Source organism: Pelodiscus sinensis, chromosome 1, assembly GCF_049634645.1.
Source record: "Pelodiscus sinensis isolate JC-2024 chromosome 1, ASM4963464v1, whole genome shotgun sequence".
NCBI classification, from domain to species: Eukaryota; Metazoa; Chordata; order Testudines; family Trionychidae; genus Pelodiscus; species Pelodiscus sinensis.
In genome coordinates, this window is record NC_134711.1 from 140,412,754 (window position 1) to 140,438,329 (window position 25,576).

Genomic DNA, 25,576 nt, shown 5'->3' on the forward strand with positions numbered 1-25,576 from the left:
CATGGTGTGATGGGGCATCTGCCCTGCACTGGCCCTTTAGGGGTAAAACCCAGCCCTGGGGGAGGGTTGAGAGCAAAGACCACAGCTGAGGCAGATACAGCCAATTAAGGCCCAGCTGGGGCTGTATAAATAAGGACTCTGGGAGGGAGAGACTGAAAGTTTCTCTAGCTGTGGAGCAGGAAGGACCTGGCTGCTAAGGAAGCTTAGAGGCTTCCCAAGATGGAGCAGGGCTGGGGAAAGGCAGAACTGGGCAGCTCTGGCCTGACCTCACTCCCAGGCTGCAGGGCCTGAAGCAAGGCCTGAGAGTACTAGTGCTGCAGGGAGGCAGCCTGGGTAGGCAAAGGCAGCAGGCTCACACCCCCTTACCAATGATGAGTGGCCATTTCAGACTGCAGTGATGAAGCCTGGCAGTGGGTCATTGAGGTAAGGTGGGTGTAGGGAGATTTGGGGGGTCCCTGGGAGGGGAGGACCCCAGAGTGCAGCGATTGATAAACATCTCTCCCTGGAAGGGGGGGTCAAGAGACACTGGAGTGGACACTGCCAAAGGACAGTATCCTGAAGAGGACACCACAGTCTGGGAGAGATGCGGGTCCAGAGTTGGAACGCAGAGTGAGGACATGGAGAGACACCAGCCAGAGGGAGTTGCCCTGCAAATGTGTAATTCCCAGTGCTACTGGCAGGAGGTGCCTTGGCAGTGAATGCTGCTCCGTGATATATGGGCAGCAGCAGCACTATCTATAGAAAACTGCCTGGGACCCTGAATGTGTATGTAACTTGCTAGCATATGTCACCTCCCCCTTATGTCAGCATCACTGCTGTTGTTTCATTAGCTAAGTCAAAGTTAGTTTGGGTATGTCTACACATGCGGCGGTCATACCTTTGATTGAAGAGTAGACATATTCCAAGCTTCAAATGAAGTTCAAATCAATGTTAAGGATAAACAGAGGGAGAAAAGGATGTAAATATATTTTTCTTGAGCATGTTGCTCTTCTCTGCCGAAAAGAAATCTTGTATGAAAGATCTACTAGACTTCACAATAGTCTCTCAAGGGATGCAGGAAAGTACCCATTACAATGAGGTAAAACAAAACCCTGGAGAGGAACAAGTTGTGCATTGGTCTAGATATGCCTCACTAAGGGTACATCTAGACTACAAGCCTCTTTCAAAAGAGAGTGTCTAGACTACAGCCAATATTTTCGAAAAAGCGAGCTGCTTTTTCAAAAGAGAGCACCCAGGCAGTCTGGATACTCTCTTTTGAAAAAGCACAGTTCACATTCAATAACACCTTTTTTTGAAAGAGCACTTTCGAAAAAAGACATTATTCCTTGTAAAATGAGGTTTTCCGTGGTTGAAAAAACTGACGCGTTCTTTTGATTTACTTTCGAAAGAATGTGGTAGCAGTCTAGATGCAGGGGAAGATTTTTTTTAAAAAGGCCACTTTTTATGAAAAAGCCCTGTAGTCTAGACACACCTTAGGTCTCTTCCATCCCTCATTCTATAAGGTAGAGCTTACTACCTAAGAGTGTGTCTAGACTACATGGCTCTGTCGACGGAGCCATGTAGATTAGGCAGGATGGCAAAGGGAAATGAAGCTGCAATTTAAATAATCGCCATGACATTTAAATCAAAATTGCCGCCGTGCTGTGCCGATCAGCTGACTGTCGGCACAGCGCGGCAGTCTAGACGGGGATCTGCCGACCTCAGAACCCTTCGTCGGCAGATCCTGTAAGCCTCATTTCACGAGGCATAAAGGATCTGCCGACGAAGGGTTCTGAGGTCGGCAGATCCCCGTCTAGACTCTCGTGCTGTGCCGTCAATCAGCTGATCGGCACAGCACGGCGGCAATTTTGATTTAAATGTCATGGCGATTATTTAAATTGCAGCTTCATTTCCCTTTGCCATCCTGCCTAATCTACATGGCTCCGTCGACGGAGCCATGTAGTTTAGACACACCCTAATAGAGAAAACAGTATTATAATTACTAGTTGGAGTTTGATCTTTTTGAGTGCTCCTTTACACCAGTCTTACACTGGTTCACTTAACATGTTGTCAATGGATGACAATGGGATGACTGGGAAGAGAAAAGCTCTTGGAAATGAAAAATGCTGCCTCATAAGGCCCATTACTGAAATATCTTGAGTTAAAAAAAGAGCCTACAATCTCAGGCAATGAAAGCTTACAGAGCCTGGAGATGGTTCTTCTGCAGGACACTTGTCTCGTGGCTCATGTTTCCCATTCACTTCAGAGCTATGGCCAGTGTGCTCAGACTGAGAAAGAAATGCTTGCAATTGATTTTTGGTGTTTGAACATTTTCAGGAGTATGTTTATGTGTAGAAATCAATCAAGACAGAAACAGACCATAAGTCACTGGAATTTATATTACAAAAACCATTGTGCAAAGCACTACCAAGACTTCAGAGAACGATTATGAAATGGCATTCGTTCTCATTAAATATGAAATATAGGTCCAATAAAGCAAATTCACATACGAGATATGCTTTTAAGAGTGCCTAAAAATAGGAAAGCAAGGAACTTTAGGAAGGGGAATTGGCTGTAAATATGACTCAAGTACTACCCTGGTTTCCAGGACTAAACTTGCTCAACGAAGAAACACAAAAAACCTCAGCTTTACAATGGCTAGAGAGGGTAGTGCTACATGAACAGTTGCCAGAAAAAGCCCAGGTGTCCTCAAGCATAACCATTTTTCTGGAGCGATACAGATAAAATTGCTTCCTATCACTGGATTCTTTACAGGGCTTGGTGTCATAACATTCTGACAGCATGAGAAATAATAGGTATAATCCACAGTGCCCGGCTGTCAGAAGAGAGCCTCTGGCCTCTGTCTCTGGCCAGGTAGGAATGTCATCATTGAAGGTAAAGTATGCAAGTGAGAAATGTGTAGTTCGTATTGGGAACAGAATGCAAAGCAATCGCTGAAACGACAGGAAATTCCTCATTGCCAGAACTGTTTGAATTAGAAAGATTGCCTCTTCTTAGTGGACCAATATTTTTTGTAAGTTATCAGGCAATACATTGCAAAGCAACGTAATAACCAGTTGTAAATCACAATCTTCTTGCCATGAGATTCTAGTTGAGTTAGCAATTGCTCACAATTCATGAGGGACTCATGTCTTTTTGTTATATCATGTCAATCAAACATCAGTACAAGCAAATAACTTGATGAAAACAGGCTTGGTGGATTCAGGGGATCCAGATTTAGTCATTTGGGACTATTGATGCATGGCTCACAATACTTTAGTAGCATTACCAGTTCAAAGACTCATGAGCAAAAGGACAAAAAATCTGAGTGCCAATATCTATCAAGCTTGCTGAGTTAAAGACATTTAACTCTGAAGTAGCTATGGAAAAACTATGCAGCAGGAAACTAAAACAGAAGAAAGCGGCTGGCAACCTACCAAGACAACAACTTTAGCACCCACCCTAAGCTGATGTCATATATTCATCTATCAGTCAGTCCTACAGGAAGGACATGAATTACAGTCTTCGTGTGGTGATATTCGTATGGTTACTCTTGGTGTCACACAAGATCATGACGAGACTCCCTCGCTTTTCTAATAATTCGTTTCCTTCTTCATTTCTTCTTTTACTTTTCTAGGAGAATGTTTCCAGCCATGAGAGTGAAAATTACAGGCTTAGACCCTCACCAGCAGTATTACATAGCCATGGACATTGTGCCTGTGGATAACAAGAGATACAGGTAAGACTTTCAAGGGCAGTATGAGGAGCACCATGAGATCTTGACTCAGAGTTCAACAGTATAAGAGCCTGGGAAAAACATTCATGCGTATAGACAAGTGTAAAGGTGTATGCCTGGATCAGAGAGAGAGATTGGGTCAGATCCCCATCTACTGTAAATTGGTGTTGTCTCATTGACATCATTAGCGCTATGCTGATTTACCACATCTGAACATCTGGTTGATTATATGGAGGGTTTCAATGAGTCAGGGGATCGATACATTCCCTCCCTTGCATTTCTAGAGACCAGGATTGAAACCCTGCTTTCGGATTCAAATAATACACAGTGTTCCTCTCTTTAGTCTCTGTTGGTCCGTGTGCATTTCACAATTAGCCTAGATGAGCGATCGCGCCCCAAGACAGCCTCGATATGGGCAACCTGTGACTGAAACAGCAGGGAGTGCTGCAGGTCAGGACTGCGCTCCATTTGCAGATCTGTGTTTAGGATTGAGTAGCAGGTGACAAGTCACTGAGCCTCTGGGGCATTTGAAGTTCCATCCAAACACAGTTTGATACAAAGCACAAGCTGAAAAAATTATCACCATCTAGTCAATAAGAATCCAAATAAACATATGTGAAGCAATATAATTGCTTAAATAAATGCCTGCAGATTCTCTGCATGCTCTGGCAGCAAAAACAGGTGTGCAATTTAGTGTAAAGGCTATATTTAGTTGCCTCTCAACATGTTCTAATGGATACCAGCCAGTGGGAATCATCTTTTCTTTAGGAAAAGAATATAAAAGTATAAATGTAAAACAAGATTGAGGGAGATGATTTAAATCAAGATCTCCTGCTTGCTGATTTAAAACATGATTAAAACCAGTGATTCAAATCATTTTGCGTCAGATCAGTCCACCCTGACTGTATGTGCTGAGCAGCCCAGTGGGAGAAGCACTCCCCAGTCTGTCTTCTAGCAATAAGGAAGTGTTCAGCTGTGTTTTCGCAGACTCGTAGTCCAGCACAGAGAGGGTTAAGAAGCCAGGACAGCACATATGGCAGAGCTCTAGAGCTGAGAGCAACTGGGAAGGTGGTTTTAATAAGGCCTCTCTCGGCCACTCGGCCAGTTGGATTGTCTGGTTTGCGTTTGCAAGGTGAAAGGTTGCAGTAAAGCACGTTCCCCCATCTGTCCACGAGGCCTTGACATGTGCATGGCTGGGCGGCAGGGCAGGGGAGCCCTGGCACTGTTCCTTCTTCGCGGGGTCTTGGGCTCCTTAGTGGTAAAGACTTACCCTTCCCTCCCAGGTACGTGTATCACAGCTCCAAGTGGATGGTGGCAGGCAATGCTGACTCTCCGGTGCCTCCCAGGGTCTACATCCATCCCGACTCGCTGGCTTCTGGGGACACGTGGATGAGGCAGGTTGTCAGTTTTGACAAACTCAAACTGACCAACAACGAGCTTGACGATCAAGGCCATGTAAGTCAGACAGCTAAACGCATCTTGCCCACGCCCTTGCATTCCCCCGGGGACACTGCCTCACCTCACTGACGTATAAACCCTTGTCCCCCCAGTCCCAGGGCTCCCTTCGGATAGGAACTCAGTTTTGCTGGGGTGGCTGCAGCTCTACCCTCACCACAGAATCTCACTTAGTTGTCAGTCCAGGGTAAAGACTGCGCAGTTGTATCGCAACAGGCTAAGGCTTGGAACTCGTTAGCCTGCCTCCACCCCCATGGAGAAGTTATGGGCCTCGCACAGGGGCCTCGAAGGCAAATCATTCTCCCCTCTCTTCTTTCTTTAAAGATAATCCTACATTCAATGCACAAGTACCAGCCTCGAGTCCATGTGATCCGCAAGGACTTCAGCAGTGATCTCTCTCCCACAAAACCGGTCCCCGCGGGCGATGGAGTGAAAACCTTCAACTTCCCTGAAACTGTCTTCACCACAGTGACAGCCTATCAAAACCAGCAGGTAAAGCAGTGACCCTGGCCCTGCAGTGGTTTTCCCTGTGTTTATAAAAAGAGTGGCAGAGTCTGTGACTCTGTGAGAATTAAATCTAGGGAAAGCTCAAAGAATAGAGGCACTTTATGGGCAGTTAAGCTGTGTTTTCACCCCTCCCCCCCCAAAAAAAGATGACTAGCTATCCTGCTGCAAAACTCGAATGGTGACGGGACATTGTAGTTTTACTCTGGGGTAGTTGGAAAGGTCCCAGGTAGCTGGCAGTGAGGGCAAAGTCAGCAGTTGCCCTGGGGTCCGGTGAGTTAAAAGGTGCCAGGCCTCTGGGCTACCTCAGCTGCTACCAGCAGCTGCCAGAGCCCAGGGCGCTTTAAATAGCTGTCAAACTCCTGTGCAGTGTGGTCCAGGTGGTGCAGTCCTAGAGGCACTGAGAGCTGGCTGGGGTGGCTAGCCCCTAGCCCTGTCCCTTTCACCCAAGGCCCTTCCCCTTGTTGGGGAGGCCTGGAGCCCCATGGCCTAGGGCTCGGTGATCCATCGCCAGCCGTGACATGGTTAGTTGGAGCAGAGAGGCGAGAAGGGGGATACTGTTGACCTCAGCTACAGTGGGCTGGCTACACTGCAAAGAAAACCTCCCGGCGCCAACTCTCATCAGAGTCCAGGTCAATTGACTCAGGCTCATAGGACGTGGGCTGTGGAGCTAAAAATAGCAGTGCGGGCATTCCTTCCCGAGCTAGACCCTCACTGCCTCTCAGCTCCTGGATTCCAGCTTGAGCCCAGACATCCACACTGCTATTTTTAGTCCTGCATGAGCCCAAGTCACTTGTCCCAGGCAACAGGCCGTGAGTTTTTCTTTGCAGTGCAGACATACTCATAGCTATCCCCTGGTGAAAACACACAGTTTGTTGGCAGTGACAACAAAAATAGTCAGATGAGAGAAAGGGGCCACTGTGCATTGCAAATCTTAATGGCTTAATAACTTACTTACAAGTACAATACACGCACAAGTATTTCATGCTTGATGCGGGACCTGACCACTTTCCACAGCAAGGCACGTATGTTAACTCACTATGCCATCAGAAAAGGGCAATGCCAGGATGAAAGTACGATATGGAGAACTAGTTATTCCTGGAATAGCTAACGCTTTGATTAGGGACTACACATCTAGAAATAACATCTAAGCCCACTTATTTGTGTGTAGCAGCCATAACAGAGGAGATGTATAAACACAGAAACAAAGATGGTCTCTGCCCCAGAGAGCTTACTGTGGAGAGCTGTGTTTATGCACCTGAGTAAATGAGCATTCTAGAGTCACTAAGGAAATTATGATAAATTGTTTTATAGCATTCCATACCTCTCCTACTTAGGAATGTTTTGAAAGGATACACATTTCCTAAGACAAAAAAAAAAAAAAAAAAAAAAAAACTATGCAAGCAGTTGAGGTTTTAACCAAGACAGAAAGTTTTGGAGTAGACTTTCCAGTGCAGCATTACCCAAAACACACCCTGATGAATGTCTGGTTCACTCTTTGATTCTTACGTGGCTTTGCAGCAAGGAATTGGTCCTTTTTCTTTAACTACAGAACTCTGGTCCGAGTCAGTGCTTGAGAGATGTGGGTTGGGCTTAAAAAGAAAAGTCCAATTGTCCAGAGGTAAAAGGAAGAAGAGAGAGCTCATTCAGAAATCAGAAAACCAACGGCAACTTTGCTTTCTAATGACTGTACCTTTATAAACTTAAAAAAACAACAAATACTCTGGTAGCACTTTCAAGACTAACAAAACATGTAGACGGTATCATGAGCTCTCGTGGGCACACACCATCTGAAGAAGTGGGTTTTGCCCACAAAAGCTCATGAGACCATCTATATGTTTCATTAGTCTTTAAAGTGCTACCAGATTATTTGTTGTTTTTTTAAGTTTATCCTGTACAGACTAGTATCAGAGGGGTAGCTGTGTTAGTCTGAATCTGCAAAAGTGGCGAGGAGTCCTGTGGCACCTTATAGACTAACTGAAGTGTAGGAGCATAAGCTTTCGTGGGCAAAGACCCACTTCGTCTGATGAAGTGGGTCTTTGCCCACGAAAGCTTATGCTCCTACACTTCAGTTAGTCTATAAAGTGCCACAGGACTCCTCGCCCCTGTACAGACTAACTCAGCTACCCCCTGAAGCTTCTGTACCTTTATAGGGATGGATTCGGTGGCAGCTTCTACCAGCAGCTCAAGCACACGGCCTATAAGGCAGAAAGTGGAGAGTGACTGCCATGAGATCTTTACTGAGCCCCAAAGTGGGCATTGCTATCAGGTCAGGTCAGGTCAGGATGATAACGTGCTGATCACTGTAGTGTCCCAACTGTAAATTAATGCTGCTCTTCCCAGATGGAAATCCCAAGGGAGAACCAGGGTCAGTATTAATTCTTGGACATATCAGAGGTGCAGGAGGGTCAGCTGGGGGCAGGAAAGGAGATGAAAATTACACTAATTGCCATTATCATTTGGTGATGAGGACAACCCCCACCACTTTAAAGGGGGTTGGAGCAGTTGTCCTGATTCTTGGAAGCTGGATACAATGAGTTGAATGTGACCTCAATTCCTGAAGAATCAGGGCAGTCTGAAAGCCACAGAGAGGGGGCACACATCCCTCACAGAAGCAGGGGGATAGAACAGTGGTTCTCCAATGCTTTGATCTGGGAGAGCACTTCTTATACTTTGCATGCTTAGGAGAGTATTAATTTGCATCCTCAGTTCAGTAAAAGGATCTTCCATTCATCTTCTTAGTATGAAAACAATAATTTCTGCTGGGATCAAAATGTCAGTGTTAATGTCATTTCTCAGCATTTATAACAGCATGTGAGGTAAGATGTCATAACAGAAAAAGTCCTATGCAGTATGCCAATACCATGGTGGTCCAGTTATATGTCATAAACAGTAACAAAAACCAGAATGACAACATGAACCAGCATGAAAGGAAAAATCTGATATTGTAGCCTGACTTGAAAGGAAAATATGGTCTGCAGTTTGCTGCTATAGATTTCCAGGATGAGAGAGTTTTTTGTAAATACAAATAGAAAGGAAGAGACATTTCTCACCTTAGATATTTTGCAGACAATAACATTGTAACCTCAGTCTTTAGGAATCGCTCATCTTTTCAATGAAATATAGTCCTATTGAAATTTTAACTTTGAAATAAGGGACAATGTCAGAGAATTTGACACATTTAATGAATTATTACAAAATGTTTATACAAGCACCATGGAACTTTATAGAACACAAGACACATTCCCTTCTGCAAAGAGGTTTCAATCTTTTCAAGCTTTTATTCCATCTGAAAATTGTGTGTGTTGAGAAATCTAAAAAATGGGGGAGACATAGGCTGTGTCCAGACTCGGGTTTTTTCGGGAAAAGTAGCCTTTTCCCGAAAAAACTTCCCCAGCGTCCAGACTCAAGCCGTGTTCTTTCGAAATTATTTTGAAAGAACGCGGCTTTTCTTTCGATGGCGGTAAACCTCAATTTACGAGGAAGAACACCTTCTTTCGAAAGTTCCTCTTTCGAAAGAAGGCGTTCTTCAATGTAAATAGGGCTTCCTCGAAAGAGAGCGTCCAGACTCGCTGGGTGCTCTCTTTCGAAAAAGCGGATTTCTCTTTCGAAAGATCCGCCTGCAGTCTAGACGCTCTCTTTCGAAAGAGCCTCTTTCGAAAGAAGCCTGCAGTCTAGACATAGCCATAGGGAAAACTTCAGAATAGGAGATTTCCTACTATAAAATTGGCTATTTTCCTTTCATTCCCAAATCCCTCCTCAAAACCCACTCTCTTCTCTGAAGCCTTCCAGCTACAAGGTGAGGTGTGTGGTATAGGATCCAGCATAGATTAGACAAACAGATGTCAGGTCCACAGTCACTCTGTTTAAATGGTAAGTGTCAGTACTGTGGCCTGGTTAATGTACGATTAGAAAGTGTAGGGTGACTATATTTCTTAAAGTGAAAATGGGACACGATGTGGGGCTGGTCCTAGCTGTTAACCTGAGACCCCCCCCATCTCTGTTGTGGCTGGCGCAAGCCACACACCCAAATTCTCCCATTATGCACCCCCTTGGCCATTTTTCTGCACCCTGTTAGGGGACATGCCTCACTTTCTTGGCAAAACTGGACATTTGTCCTATTTGCTCTTATCAATTGCTCGTCAAAAGCAAGAGCAAATGGGACAAATGCCCAGGTCTGCCAAAAAAGGTCAGTACATCCAGAACAGGGCTTAAAAAAGGGATTCTCCCAGCCAAAAGAAGATGTATGCTCAGCCTAAGATAGTGCCTTAGAGTGCAGGAGGAGATAGGAGATAGTGCCCTTCCTAACTAGTTGCAGGGTACATTGGTAGCTTTTGGGTTGGCTTCTTACTTATGGAGAGAGAGATCATTGATTCAAATCCAAGTCAGGGCCTAGCCCTACAATTCACAACTGTTGGACCTTTGACTTTTTTTCCTGGGTGAGGTTCTATGCCCTGTGCTATACAGGAGGTTAGATTAGACTCTCATAATGATCTAAATAGTTTTGTGTGCTGTTATACCCACTTTCAATTATGAACCTTTTGGGTATGTCACATGGGCTATGTCTAGACTGCAGGCTTCTTTCGAAAGAGGCTCTTTCGAAAGCATCTTTCGAAAGAGCCTCTTTCGAAAGATCGCGTCTAGACTGCAGGCGGATCTTTCGAAAGAGAAATCCGCTTTTTCGAAAGAGAGCACCCAGCGAGTCTGGATGCTCTCTTTCGAAGACGGCCTCTTTACATTGAAGAACGCCTTCTTTCGAAAGAGGAACTTTCGATAGAAGGCGTTCTTCCTCGTAAATTGAGGTTTACCGCCATCGAAAGAAAAGCCACGTTCTTTCGAAATAATTTCGAAAGAACGCGTCTTGAGTCTGGACGCAGGGGAAGTTTTTTCGGCAAAAGGCTACTTTTCCCAAAAAAAACCCTGAGTCTGGACACGGCCATGGTGGGGTGCAAGTGCAACCCAGTCCAGTGAGAAACTGTGTCACTGAGACTTGGGGTGCCTCACAGAGCTTTGCTGTGTTACCTCCCAGTCAGGGTTGCTGACAGCCTCCCAACATGCAGGTCACACCCTGAGTGACTGTATGTAGCTGTTTATTCTGGAAGAAATTCTGTGTCAAAAATTTAAAAATCCTGCACATTATATGTTAAAATTCTGTAAAACTCTGCAAATTCTGTTTGTTAAAATAGTCATATCAGTTGAAATTATTTTGATAAGTTATTTCAAAATACCTGTCAGCAAGTATGTCTGTAACAATACAGACCCAAGGAAAAGTTCTTCTAGGAATGCAGAGTTAAAGAAACCCCTACCACAACCTACTAACCCCCCTTTCCCCGACACCAGCTGGGTGGCCAGACACTCACACCCCTTTCCTCAGAGCCCAGCCATGCACCCTTTGGACCAGACACTCACACCAGCTGTAGGCCCCCCACCAGCCCAGATAACCACACAGCATGTGCCCCCAACCATGGCCCTCAACCCAGATACTCACACCCCTCCCTCCAGAGACCAGGGATTCAGAGCGAGAAACAGTCCAATACTGGGTCCTGGGCTTACATGGGGTTTCATGTGAGCTGATTCTCAGCTTTTTCTTTTGCAGATCACTAGATTAAAAATTGACCGAAACCCTTTTGCTAAAGGATTTAGAGATTCTGGGAGAAACAGGTAAGATCCCATTTATCTTTCCTTCTGTTTAGCTCATTCTTCCCTTGTACCCCGGACACTCTCTTTTTATCCCTTTTAAGCCCCAGGAAATCATGTTGTTGGGTAATTCAGTTTTGCATCAGAAGAAAGTTGCTGTAGACTTGTTATCACAGAAATTAGGAGTGGCTGTTTTAATTTTCCTAGCTACAGTCACAGTGTGCTGGTGGCATCCATAGAAAACATAGGAACCAGCTTCAACATTTTTCCTCACAAGTCAGGTCTTCCATTTTGTTGCTTATCGATAAATATATTTCAGTTTATTGGTATTTCCCAGGTAATAGGGGCCGTGGGAAGGGCAGAACTCAATGCAGAGTTCTTGGCATTGTTACACAAGATCCCTATAAAGAGATGGATATCATCTCTCTGCTTCATGACATTATGCCCCAAAGCGCATTTGTTTATTTGGCTGAGGTACTTCTACACAAGAAGCCTGTTATTTCAAAATAAATTTGAAGCAATGAGCTTCTTACTCCAACTTCCAGTAAACCTCGTTGTACGAGGATGAAGGAAGTCAGCAAAATAGCGATTTATTTCAAAATAAGTTCTGTGTAGACAGTGCCAAATTTTGAAATAAGCTATTATTTCAAGGTACACACTACTGTGTAGATGTACCCTTAGTCTGTAAGGGCATGTCTACACTGGGGAGTTATTTCAAAATAACTCCCCTTATTTTGAAATAACAAGGCAAGCGTCCATACTCCCACACCTGTTATTTTGAAATAATGGGCTTGTTGTTTTTGAAATGATAACTCGGGCTTGGGAAGAGGAATAAGCTTATTTTGAAATAGCTATTGAAATAACTTATTTCGAAATAACCTGGTAGTGTAGACATAGCCTAAGGTGCCATAAGACACCTTGTTGTTTTTGCAGACACAAACTAACATGGCTACCCTCTGAGACAAGGTTTTATGGCAGTTCTCAGCCAGGTTGGGAAATTTTCTGTAATTTTTAGAACCTTTGCCCAAAATCAAGCTCCCCTTCCTCTCCCACACATGTATGCGATGCCTGGCACCCTCCACCACACACGAGAAAAAAAAGATTCAAGTTCAAGGGTCCTTTATGTGTGTGGGACTCTTACCGATGCTAGCTAACTCTCAGTCCCCAGACTCAGCCTCATCTGTGAGTGGGATGAGAGGAAAAACTATCATGTGTTATTCTGTGGTTTCCCCCATTGCCCCCAACAATTTCTGTCTGCCATAGCATGCAGAGTGGCAGCTGGAAAACAAGATAACTGTCTTTTTTTGAAAGATAAACTGGCACAATTTGGGAGAGGCCCGCTTCTGAAGCAGGAATGTGCACAGCTTCTTACTGAGGGTATGTCTACACTACAAAGTTAGTTCGAACTAACGGACGTTAGTTCGAACTAACTTTAATAGGTGCTACACTAGCGCTCCGCTAGTTCGAATTTGAATCGAACTAGCGGAGAGCTTAGTTCGAACTAGGTAAACCTCATTTTACGAGGACTAACGCCTAGTTCGAACTAGCTAGTTCGAACTAAGGGCTGTGTAGCCCTTTAGTTCGAACTAGTGGGAGGCTAGCCCTCCCCAGGTTTCCCTGGTGGCCACTCTGGCCAACACCAGGGAAACTCTATGCCCCCCTCCCGGCCCCGGACCCCTTAAAGGGGCACGGGCTGGCTACGGTGCCCGTGCCAGGTGCAAGCCTGCCAGCACCCAGCTAGCAGACCCTGCACCTGGCACGGCACAGAGCCACCCACCCGATGCCCCCCAGCCCACCCCCTCTTGCCGGGACCAGGCTGGCGGCTCCTGGGAGCTTGCCCTGGACCGCAAGAGGCGGGCACCTTCCTGGGCTAGTGCGGACATCGTGGACCTCGTCCACGATCTCCGCACTAGGCACAGGAAAGTGGCCGTCTAGGGCAGGAGAGCTGCCAGCCTGGCCACCCAGGACCAGGTGTGCATGAAAATCAAGGGGGTCCACTGAGACCCCCGACCCTGAGCCCTGAGCTTACAATGGCCGTACTGGGTCAGACCAAAGGTCCATCTAGCCCAGTAGCCTGTCTGCCAACAGCGGCCAACCCTAGGGACCCTGGAGGGGATGGACCGAAGACAATGACCAAGCCATTTGTCTCGTGCCATCCCTCTCCAGCCTTCCACAAACTTTGGGCAGGGACACCACTCCTACCCTCTGGCTAATAGGACTCCATGGACCCAACCTCCATGACTTGATCTCACTTCCCTTTCAACTCTGTTCTAGTTGTAGCCTTCACAGCCTCCTGCAGCAAGGAGTTCCACAGGTTAACTATTTGCTTTGTCAACAACAACAACAACTTTCTCTTACTAGTTTCAAGCCTGCTACCCATTCCTTTCCTTTGGTGTCCTCTAGTCCTTCTTGATGGGAACTCAGGAAGAACTTTTCTGAATGCACCCTCTCCACCCAACCCCTGCTTTTAGAGACCTCTATCCTGTCCCCCCTCCGTCTCCTCTTTTCTAAGCTGAACAGTCCCAGTCTCTGTAGCCTTTCTTCATCTGGGACCTGTTCCCAACCCCTGATCATGTTAGTTGCCCTCCCCTCTCCCAGCCTTTCTCTTCCCCTCTCCCACCTCCTTTTCCCAGTCTCCCCCAGTTTTTTTTCAATAAAGACAGAGTCAATGTTGGAAGAAACGTTATCTTTATTTTGTACATCAATAAGAAGGGGGGCTAAGGAAGGGTAAGTGGAAGGAGGTGAGGGAGGAATGGGGTACGAGCCCCCGATGGGGAGGACTGGGCTGGCTCTGCGGGCTTCTGGGGGTGGAAGCTCTCCTGCAGCCCCCCAATTACTCCCTCTCCCCAGATGGCAGCCTGTGGCAAGTGCAGCCGGGCTGATGGCCGAGTGGTGTGATGTGCCCAGTGTGGGCACTCAGGGCACTCCAAGCCAGAACTTCTTTGCAAGCGGGGCACCCCTTAGAACTGTGTGTCCGGGGTGGGGGTCGGGACCCTTTAAGCGCAGCCCTCGGCTAGCCTGAGACAGCATCTCCATGCTCTAAGTCCTCCTTTTATGCCCTGCCGGCACTGCTTCCGGCCATCCTTAAGCCCTGTTCAGAGTCCACTCAATGTGGACTTGCTAGTTCGAACTAGCAAAACGCTAGTTCGAACTAGTTTTTAGTTCTAGATGCGTTAGTTCGAACTAGCTTAGTTCGAATTAACTAATTCGAACTAAGTTAGTTCGAACTAGCGCTGTAGTGTAGACATACCCTGAGAGATTTCATATTAAAATGTCTTTCCCTTTAAATAAACAAACAGCAGTGGGAGCTACAGCATGGTTTGTTAAGCTGTGGTCCTCTCTGCATGCTTCAGGGCTGTGTCAGCATCGCTGCATCATGCTCCCACGGCTTTCTCTTAAGTTTTCCAGCAGGTGATGCAGAACAAATAAAGTGAAGGGAAAACTAGCACAAATGAAGAGAGGAAAATATTTGGGCCTCCCCTTTTTTTGTCTGAGCTTTTCCCCTAAGAATCTGCTCTTCTGCTTGGTGGAAGGAGCCATGATCGTGAAATAGCAGCTGCCTCTTTACTTTTTTGTTTGTTTCTTACACTGTTCCTGTTTCATTGTTATAACCTCCCGCATCCTCCGGGGTTACATATTGCTGTTAAAAACTGCAAAACGGTCTCCATCTTACAACCTTTGGGTTTCATTTACTTAAAACTTTCCCCCCAGACTCGCCATTTGGGCAGAATCTGGCTTGATAGTGCAAGGCAGAGCCGAATGCACTGCTGCCTTGGGGACATGGCACGGGCTTTGTGACTTTCCAAATCCATCTGAGGAAGATCTCACCTCATAAAATCCCCACCCTAATGCTGATTACATCTTAACAAAGCTTTTTGGTTTCTAAGGTGACCCCTGGCTGCTCGAGAAGCTCAGAAACAATGAGACCCCAGGCAGACTGTAAATCACGAACCAACCAGCCAACCCGAGGCCTCATGAGGATGGGGTGAAACTTGGGTTAGCATGGCTGCCTACCTGGAGCGTCCCTACTTGCTCCCTGCTTCTCCTCTTCCTTGCATGCCTCCCTCAGGGTCTAGGCCCCTTGTAGGACAGAACTGAGCCCTGCACAGCCCACAGCCTGTGATGCCTGGCTTGTGGTTGGAGGAAGAGGAACAGACAGTTTGGTGGATACGTGGCTGTGCCCAACAGCTTGGCGTGATGAGCTGGGCAATAAAAATGTTAGCAATGGACACATGTTAGCTGATGGTAGCTAGTGATGGTAGGGGACTAACCCAATACTTGGGAAACCTACATCGGATTGCTTTCTTTGCCACAAACTACCTGTGTCATCATGGGCAGGTCTTTCTATGCCTCAGGTCTGTCGCATTATGGTGCGATACCGCCTGGCCTCACCAGTCTGTTGGGAGGGCAAATACATGTGGTGGCAGCATGGAAACCCGGGTTTCGCAAAATCACTTCTGAATTGCACATGCAGAGATTGGGCAGCAGAATGTTTAGCTAGCCAACCTATGGGTACGAAATTGCCAGTTGGTTCGAAGGCTTGCGTGAGTCCCCTTTGCATGGGCTTCTCACTTCCCTGGGATGTGTTATTCCTGCAGCCAGCAGGAGGCAGCTCACCCATTAGAAAGTAGCCATCTGCAAATGCAGGAGGAGAAGACAAAGGGAAAGAAAACTCTAAGGCACAGCACTGACTCTCCCCTTTACCTAGAGCTCTGACAGCTGAGATGAACAAGGGGAGGCTGTGCCCGGAGCAATCAGAGCCTTTGGCTAGGGAAGGAGACAAAGGAGAGTTGCTTGGAGCCTATGGATTGGCTTCCTGAGTGAACAATGAAATGGTGACATGAATTTTGCGTGCAGCAGGCATGGGCGGGCCAGCCATATGGAATGGATTATTGACACACACAGAGATAACTGGGACATCTTTTTTTCATTTTTCAGACAATGGAATTGTTTCATTTATTGCACAGCATTAAAACTTTACAGCACTGAAAATAATAATAAAAAAAGAGAGAGAGAGCAAATTCTGGATACCTATTAAAGGGGTTGACCTCATTAAAATAAAGCTGGCAGTGAATCCTCCTCTGATATATTTCCCCCTCCTTCATAAGGATGGTGTGAGAGGGAGAGGATTTGTGGGGTCCAGTGAGGGGAAAATGGAGATTATATGTACTCACCAGCGCTCGCTGGGCCAGGTTTTCCAACGAGCATGGTAGCTCTCCTTCAGGCACCAAAAGAAGTGCTTAGATATTCTGGAGAAGCTCAGCATGTTGAGGAATAGCAGTTCAGTAAAGCACTTAAGCACCTGTTTAATTTTAAGTGTGTGTCAGTCCCATTTACTTCAGTAACATGTGGGCATATGATTAAGCACACTGCTGAATCAAGGCCAAAGAGTACGGCAAGGGCAACCCAATAGTGAAAAGGCACTTTGTAAAAGAAAAGCATCCTTAACAAACAAATAGCTCTCTCACACCTCTGCTATAATCACTAGACAACACTCCCCTACCTGGGCATCAATGCCCATTTTCAACATTTACTGCTTTCTTGCAGTAAATGTAACCTGCTTAGAAAGTGCATGTTGCTTCTAGTGCATCTAGCGGCTGGTGCACACACAAAATAGAAACCTAGTACTGATACTAGTAGCTAACGTAACTACTTTAGCTTCAGTGGTAGAGGTCAGTGCTATGGCTCTGAAGATCCTGGGATCAAACCTAGTTAATCATCTGTTCCGGGGGTGGGGAAGCTCATTAGAGTTGCTGATGGTAGAAAATCCACATAGCTGGAGCTTCAGTTTATTCACAAGTTCAATTCTCACACCTCTGGATTAAACAAAGATATTGGATGGGTAGGTCATCACCTACCTATCAAACAATGAGCATGACAGTGGTTCTTTGCCTTTGAAGAATCTTATGATACCAAGATGTTTCATCAGTCTTTAAGTGTTTCCTGACTTTGTTGCTTGCTAATTAATGGTTCTTATCTGCCCCCTTTCACTATCTAGTCTTTAGGTGCTTATAGACTTGGCTTTCCTTTGATATATTTTTTACCCACTGCCTTTTCTTGTCTCCCCCTCCCAATTTTTCCTTATTCTACCCCCTCCTCCCATCTCCCCTATTTATTTTGGTCCTAGACATCCAACACTCCAGTCATCTGAAGAAGTGGGCTGTGCCCACGAAAGCTCATGATCCCATCTACATGTTTTGTTAGTTTATAACAGTGTTTCTCAAACTGTGCTCTGCAGAGCCCTTGTCTCCAGGGGCTCCGCGAGGTTGACAAACTGGAAACATTGATAGGTACAACACATTCAATCAGTGGACTGCTGGGGCTCCACATAAATTTTTACACATGTAAAGGGCTCGGGAGCCCAAAAAAGTTTGAGAACTGCTGGTCTATAAAGTGCTACCAGACTATTTGTTGTTTTTTCAGTTTACCTCTACAGATTAACTTGGCTACCCCCTGAAGCTTCTGAAACAATAGAGTTAAGGGTGCAAAGTCAAGGGCTCAAAAGTTAGGAAAAGAAAGAAAGAAATGAGCGTGTGCGACCTTAATTCTGCCCCCTTGTGTGTATGCATGACACATGTTTTGATTAGACAATCATACAGCACTTTTCCCCACAGGATTCCCACCTCTTTCAGTGAAAAGAATGGAAGGCGAATAAGGCAAAGTTGTTTGGTAAATGCGGCTGTTGTGTGGAGGAATCCTATCTCGTGTGTTGCAGCTGTTGAGAGTTATGCAGTGAATGAGGCAAGGGATTGCAGGAGGAGAAAGGATGGCCTTGTGGTTCAGGCAGTAAACTAGCCTGCAGGAGAGCTAGGTTACATTCCTATCTCCGCCACATGCTGCTTGCATGACTTGAGCATTTATAAGCAACTACTCCTGCTCCCAGTGGAATACACTACCAGGGACAGAGAGGAAACAGGGCCCTGGCCTTATCCTCCATCCTCTCCCCCCACTAGCACACAGAGTGGGAAGAGTCTGAGTATTAATGGATTCACTTCCACTACAGCGTGAGAATTCCCCTGGTGCTCCAGGGCACAGTCTACTCTTGAGATGGAAAGCGCTGCTCACCAAAGAGCTCTGTGTTTTAGTTCTGTTCTGCTTTTCATTTCTTCCAAATTATTCCCTTTTTTCTTGAAAAAAATTAAATGCTCAAAACTGTGTCACTACGCTGAAGGGCTGTACAGTTCGACTTGGAGAGCTATCGGCCAGGAAAACGTTGAGCAGTGCTTGGTGCGGACCGAGGGGCATTTCTGCTTCTCTGAGCCACAGCCTGACTGGAGGCTACACTAGCATAATTTCTGACTGTTGTAAGGGACTGTCGCTTCATGCCCCAGGGTCTCCAGAAATGTCCCCTGCCTTTATATCATTGACACAGGTAGAGCAGCATCTTCTTTGCACCACAAACATGGAGGAGACGAGATAGAGCTGGAGGTCAGCTTCTGGTGCAGGGGAGTGAGGCTATGCAAAGGCTAAGGGCCTAAGAGCAATATTAACTCAGCCAAGCTGTGCATAGACCCTCTTGTCTAGTGAGTAACGTGGATCGTTGTGTCACTGTTGCTGGAATCTTAAATTTTTGCTTTTCTTGGTGTTTTGCTCTTTTGAATTGTTCAGTGTTCCTGTTGTGCTGACCTCATCGTTGACACTTTATTCTCTTTAGTTTTCATATGGCATGAAATCCTCCCTCAGGATTGGGGCTGTTGGTGGTTTCATGAGACCAAGAAACTGTGCCTATCTCTCCACAGTGTCACTTTTCTGTGTGGGATGCAGATAGCACTAATGCACTGGATTGACATGGGAGCCAATTTCTCAGCATAGGAGAGAAGAAATTTTTAAGGTCCTGGAGCAACATACATGCAGCTTCCACACACAGTTCTAGGCTTAGCTTTTTGGTTCAGATTTTTTTTTTGGTCTTGTTGTCCCTAAGCTTCATGAGCTGCCAAAGGCCTCAGTATTAACCAAATAGTTGTGTTGTAATACATTCAGGGCTCGTGCAAGCCTGCTATGTTGAGATGTCTTCTGTTCCTACTTCTAACAGCTTAGCAGCTAATAAACACCAGGCAACAATCTTTCCTCTAAACCTCCTCTTAAAATATAGAGTTTAGTTTGCCAGCTCCAATATATTTAAAGCATCCAAGCTTCCGGGGCGACTATGGAAAGTTAACTAAGTGAGTGGAAGCTCGTGCAGGAAGAAATGATTAAAGGCAAAAGCCAGCTACAGTATCAGCATGCTGCAGAGTGGCTCTGAGGATGTTAGAGCCACTTGTACTGAAGTGAGATACATTTGCACATTTAATGAAGCATCGCTTAGCACTTCATCAGTGCAAAGGAGCCAACATGCCACCGAGAAACAGGCAGAAATGAGGGAGTGCTGGGTTAGAGTTGAGCAGATTCTACTCTAGAAAGGAAAACATATTGGGAGAAAAGGGTCCCATAAAGAGCAGACAGCTCTTTTCCTGCTAACTCTTCTTTATAGCCCTAGCTATATACTGAGAACTTAAAAGCAAGGCATTTACGGATAGCTGTAAACTTAGAGCCCACCTGACAACTTTCAACGTGAAACCAAACACTTTAGGAAGCCAAGAAAAGTTCAGCTCACTTTTTTCTCCCTGTCTGTTTCCGCACTTGTTTTGGGCTAGGAACCCAAAGTGGAGGTGCCAGACATCCCAAGGAAAGGCCTGTCACTTCATTTCTGATCCAGACAAAACTAGAAAGCATTGGGGCTCTCCTGAGACAGCCTCCTGAGATTAAGTTTCCAGAACGATTTTGAAATAAAAATGGTTCAGAAAGGTGTCCAAAATATGGGGGTAAGGAGCAAGATGGAGTTTCATAAAAAATCCTCCCTCCTCACATCTTCTTCAGGTTCACTTGGCTGAATTCCATCCTGTGTGCATGTGTGTGTGTTAGTGACGCGCACACGCATGTGCGTACACACACACACACACACACACACACACACACACACACATTTTATGCTACGAAGCTTAGAAAAGTCACCCACAAAAAACTAACCATCAGAACTGTCTCCCTCAAAGAAAGCATAGATTTTAGGGTCCTGGTTAAAAAGAAAAATAATTGGAATACTGATGCAATCTATTCATATCCTGGATTAGGAAAATTCAGTTTTATTCTTGTGAACAACACCTGTGCAGTAGGGTTTGCTCAAGGAATTCACAAATGTCAAGGTGACCTTGCAGTGGTCATTGGCAGTTTGTCAAATGAGGTTCGGACTCTTTCTTTTTTGAAGCTGATCTGCTTACTAGCTGTTTGACATTTTCTTTCCTTGCTCTATTTTTGTTCCACAGAACCGGCCTGGAGGCCATTATGGAAACGTATGCCTTCTGGAGGCCCCCTGTGCGCACCCTCACCTTTGAAGATTTCACTACCATGCAGAAACAGCAAGGTGAGTCATTGTATGAAGGGCACAAAATGGTGGTGGGGAGGTAACAACACGTTATGTTGTGCATCTGGTATACAGCTGTGTCACAGAGTTTGTAGACTGCCATGAAGATATAAAAAAGAAAAAATGGAAGCTTTATAGTGTAGGAGGTGTGGTGTAGCCACTTGAGTATCCCCTGTATTTCGAGTGGAACTAGAACTACTCAGATACATGCATTAGTTTAGCAAATACAAGGAGAGTACAAAAGGGAAGTGGGGGAGACACACCTGCTTGAGGAGAAGGGGACGGAGGAGAGCATTGTTACATATTTACCATTTGAGTCATTCTCTGTTGTGGCAAGAGGAAGAAAACTGGACTGCCTGATCCACAAGGGACCCTTTCTGAGCCAGAGGATTCCCTGACCATGTATCATCACGTACATGCCGATAAAATCACACCACCTCTCACAGCAAAACCAGACTTTCAAGAAAATTCTCTGTGTGAAAGTGGCACTGATGGAAATTGTCCAGTATACCAGAAATACCCTTCCTGCAGGTTCTTCATAATGTTTCTTACTACCGTTTTTGCTTCCTGTATTTCTTGATGTGTTAAATGGGGCTTTCATCTCTAGCTACGTTGAGGTAAAATTTTCCCCTGCCTTGTCTCCACTCAGATTTTACGTCAACGGCATGTCTACACTAGGAAATTATTTTGAAATAACTTATTTTGAAATAATAACTCCTGAAATAACTATTTCGAAATAGTATGCCTCCACTATGGGGAAGCCTCCAAATTAGTCCGAGGCAGGCTCCCTTTGGATACGTATACACTGAAGAGCTATTTTGGGATACTGGAAGCATCTGGAAATAGCTATTTCGTGTCTATTGAAGCAACATGTTATTTTGAAATAGATTTAGAAATAATGGGTGGCTTATTCCAACATTCTGGTAACCCTCGTTCCATACGGGTTAAGGGCAATTTCAGAACACCAAGTTATTTCAAAATTTGGTGCTGTGTAAACAGTGCCAAATTATAAACTAAGCTATTTTGAAATATACTTGAAATAAGCTATGCAAATTGCATCGCACAAATTGCGTAGCTAATTTTGAGTTAAGGGTGCTGTGTAGACACACCCATACTGCAGAGAGATTACCTTGACTTAGAGCCCCAACAAGCACTGGGGAGTAATTACTTTGAATGACTCAGGAGCAGTTATTTCGAAATAGCAGCTGTGGAGCATCCACACTACCACTATTTTGAAATAACTATTTTGAAATAAGTGTTATTCTTTGTGGAAAGCAGGAGTTATTATTTTGAAATAACCAGCCCCTTACTTTGAAATAGCGGGCTTGGTAATGTGGATGCTCCACTTGTTATTTCGAAATGAGGGGAGTTATTTCTAAATAACTCCCTAGTGTAGACCGGGGCTAAGATAGCTCTCCCAAGTTAGCTATCTCAATTTGAAAAAACCTTGTGGCTACATCTACATTGTACATTCTTGCACAAGAACATATGTAAATGAGGCACGGCAATAAATATTGCTGCACCTCATTTGAATACTTAATGAGCCGCCATTTTTGCGCAAGGGGCTTTTGCGCATGAAGGAGCAGTCTATACTGCTCCTTCTTGCGCAAAACTCCCTCTTATGTAAGAGCCATTCTGCTGCTTATTTTCGGGCAGAATGGCTCTTGTGCAAAAATGGTGGCTCATTTGCATATGTTCTTGCGCAAGAAAGTGCAATGTAGATGTAGCCTGTGTGTGCGCGTTCATGTGAGTGCAGTGAAGACATAGTCTTTACTGAATTCTCCAGTGACATAATGATACTAGCAACTTGCAGTTATTAAAGCTCAACAGACTGTTATGTGACCAGGGCCGGCCCACAACATTTTGGCACCTGAGGCGGGGAGCTCAAATCACGCCCCCATGTCCTCTTGCTTGGACCAAAACTTTGAAACGTCTCAATTCTCTGGGTCCTAGTGGCACCCCTCCCCCTCCAGTTCGCCTCATGGTAAGGCCAGCCCTGGATGTGACAAGAACAAGAATGTGACTTAATTTCCATGCAATGTGATAGAAAACAGAACAGAAGGGGTCACGGACATTTCTTTATCACTGTTCCCTTATAAAAAGTTTGCTGCGGTGTGAAAATCCCATTTCACGTACAGCAATGATGAACATTTCTCATTGCTTTGGACCAGATTATGATACCTTTTGTCACGTTGATAGAGCTCTGTGTGAATTCAAAATTGGCATCCACATCTGCATTTGCAAAAATGATCCACGCATATCCACAGATTTAAAGTGGGTATCCATGGGTTTGCAGGGCTCTACACTGATTGAGTAGTTTCTTACAATTGACTTCAGTGGACTACTTATGGTAAATGGTGCTCCTTACTGAGAGCAAAGCTGTCACAAACTGCTCCTTTCTGTTCAGATATAGATGCAAAACAAAGAAACAAAAAATTGCCGTCTTTTCATGATATGGTTGTGCCGTTAAGCATCCAAAAAGAAGAAAATGCAAATGCTGAGACTGAACGCACAGTCTTAGGGCCACTTTCTCTCGTCTGAATTGTGTTTGGCACAAGACCAAAAAGGATCGTAGGTCAGCGACAGACCTGGCCCCAATGTAAATTAGAGCATCTTGAGGGCTGCTAGAGTGTATGCTCTGCTATTTATTGCCAAAAGAGGTTGCTCCAATATGTAGCGATTGTGGGGTTGCAGGGATGCAGCAGCTGTATACCCTCCTGTACAGAAAGCACACTGCTGGGGCAGACTCGAAAGAGGTGCTGGCACAGAGGTGCTACTCTGGCTCTGCATCACCTAGGAATTCCTGTTGTACCAGCATAATCCCCAGGTAGCTGATTGGGCCAGCTTTCCAGTGGCACAGAGCCAGAAGCCGTCAGTTATATCCCCCTGTACATGCTCCTCTCCCCACCACAAACTATTGCTCAGACAGTACACATATAAGAGAGAGTGTGTTTTTTTACAACCAAAGACAATTTGGGATCCTGTAGTCAAAGGCAGTCTGCAGTGCAAACCAGTTTTTTTCACATTGATCACATTTTAATAAAAAGACAGTTCCCTTCAACACATGATCGTTAACCTCCCCCCCATGCCCACTCTGCCACTGCTGATTGGCTGGACTACCTGCTTCCTATTTATGATTGCATTTTCCATCCCCCCTCCCATTGGTTATCAAATAACATCCTCATAGCAGTGACAGCAATTGCTTACATGGTGAAGTAATATTAGCAAAGGAAAATATTTAATGTATTTTTAGCTTCTTTTAATGCAATTAGGCAGCTGAAAAAACAGGAAGCGAGCCAGCACCATTTGACCGGCCAGCTCCCTGCAGCCCACCACTTACTGCTTAGCAGAGCTCTGGGTTGAGATGGCCTGACCTAAAGTTGCCCCCATTTCTGCTTTGCCAATCTGGTACTGTATCTAAATAACTTTAAGACTACATAACTGACGCTCTTCAGACTTGACTGGTGTGGGGCTCTCATGAAGACTTTGAAGAAGCAGGCTAAGTTAGAACAAAATTGAAAACTTTAAAGGTGTAAGATCCTGCTTCTCTGGAGCTGTAACACAGAGCAACCCTGAAGGTGGTGAATCCTGCTCTCCTAAGATTTGCCTTGCCAGAAAGAATCCTCAAGTGGCACAGAGACTCTGGAGCAGTTTCTACAGGCCTCTCTCCCCAGCTTGGGCAATGGGCAGAGCTTGCCTTACAGGATGGCTACCCAGGCAACTGCCCGGGGCACCAGAGGTGAAGGGGACACCATGCAGCCTCACAGAGAGGGTTTTGAAACAGTTTGAACATTTTGGGCTGAACATAATTCCTTTATACATCCCGGGCTGTGTCTACACTGGCGCGTTCTTGCATGAAAACGGCTGCTCTTGTGCAAAAACATGCCATCTGTCTACATTGGCCGCACGTTCTTGTGCAAGTAAACTGATGTTGTACTGTAGAAAATCAGGGCTTCTTGCATGAGAACTCTGATGCTCCCTCTCAGGAAGAAGCCCTCTTGTGCAAGAGCTCTTCCAGAAGAGGCCAGTGTAGACAGGCAACATGAATTTCTTGCGCAAGAAGCCCCTATGGTTAAAATGGCCATCAGAGCTTTCTTGCAGAAGAGAGCATCTACACTGCCATGGATGCTCTTGCGCAAAAGCACATGCCAGTGTAGATGCTCTCTTGTGGAAGAGTTTTTGCACAAGAACTCTTCCACAAAATAGTTCTTGTGCAAGAAGCTACCAGTGTAGACGTAGCCCTGTAGAGCTATCATTTGGTACGCTTAGGGTGGTATTTTAACAAATGTGCACAGAGCATGCAGTTGCTGCTATAAGGCACCTGTGACTGAGAGACCGACAAGCCAGGAATCCATGTCGTTCCTATCCCTGCATGTCTGCCTGTGTTGGGAAGGGGCCCTTTGTGATGCCAGTGAATGGCACACTTTCTGATAGGGTGAAGAGCCCGAGGCATGTGAATTCCAGAGCTCTGAGCATGCGATGCCCAGGAAGGTGGAAGGAGTGTTGTATGAATGCTGGTACCAATAATGTGTGGCTGTGGCAGGGTTTGCTTCATGTGAGAAATAAAGGCCAGTCATGATTCTCCCCGTGACTCCAACTGCCATGGCTGTTCTATGCCATCACAGCGCAATGCAAACCACAGAGTTCTGTTAGCCAAACCCTGCAGTCTATTCTGGGAATGGATTTTAGTGAGTCAGTTTTCAGGGAAGCATTCACTTACTGCTCAGTGAAGTTAAAAGCCATGATTTCCAGAGCACAGGAAAAGTGACAATCAGCAGACACACTGAGGGCAGCATAAACCCCATTAAAAACAGTGTTTTCATTAGGTCCTGAATAGCACAGGAGAGCCGTTTGGAAAATCATTGCTC

At 45.5% G+C, this 25,576-nt stretch overlaps 1 protein-coding gene across 2 annotated transcripts in view; it reads left to right on the forward strand.

Annotated features, from left to right (window-relative positions):
• The window catches only part of TBX15 (T-box transcription factor 15), a 128,826-nt gene that overhangs the window by 87,292 nt on the left and 15,958 nt on the right, over positions 1-25,576 (forward strand). For both annotated transcript variants that reach the window (XM_006132936.4, XM_075904815.1), the window contains exons 3-7: positions 3,617-3,718; positions 4,999-5,170; positions 5,495-5,662; positions 11,271-11,335; positions 20,611-20,708. In XM_006132936.4, coding sequence (XP_006132998.2) covers positions 3,617-3,718; positions 4,999-5,170; positions 5,495-5,662; positions 11,271-11,335; positions 20,611-20,708 — 605 coding nt within the window. The remainder of the gene's footprint in view (positions 1-3,616; positions 3,719-4,998; positions 5,171-5,494; positions 5,663-11,270; positions 11,336-20,610; positions 20,709-25,576) is intronic.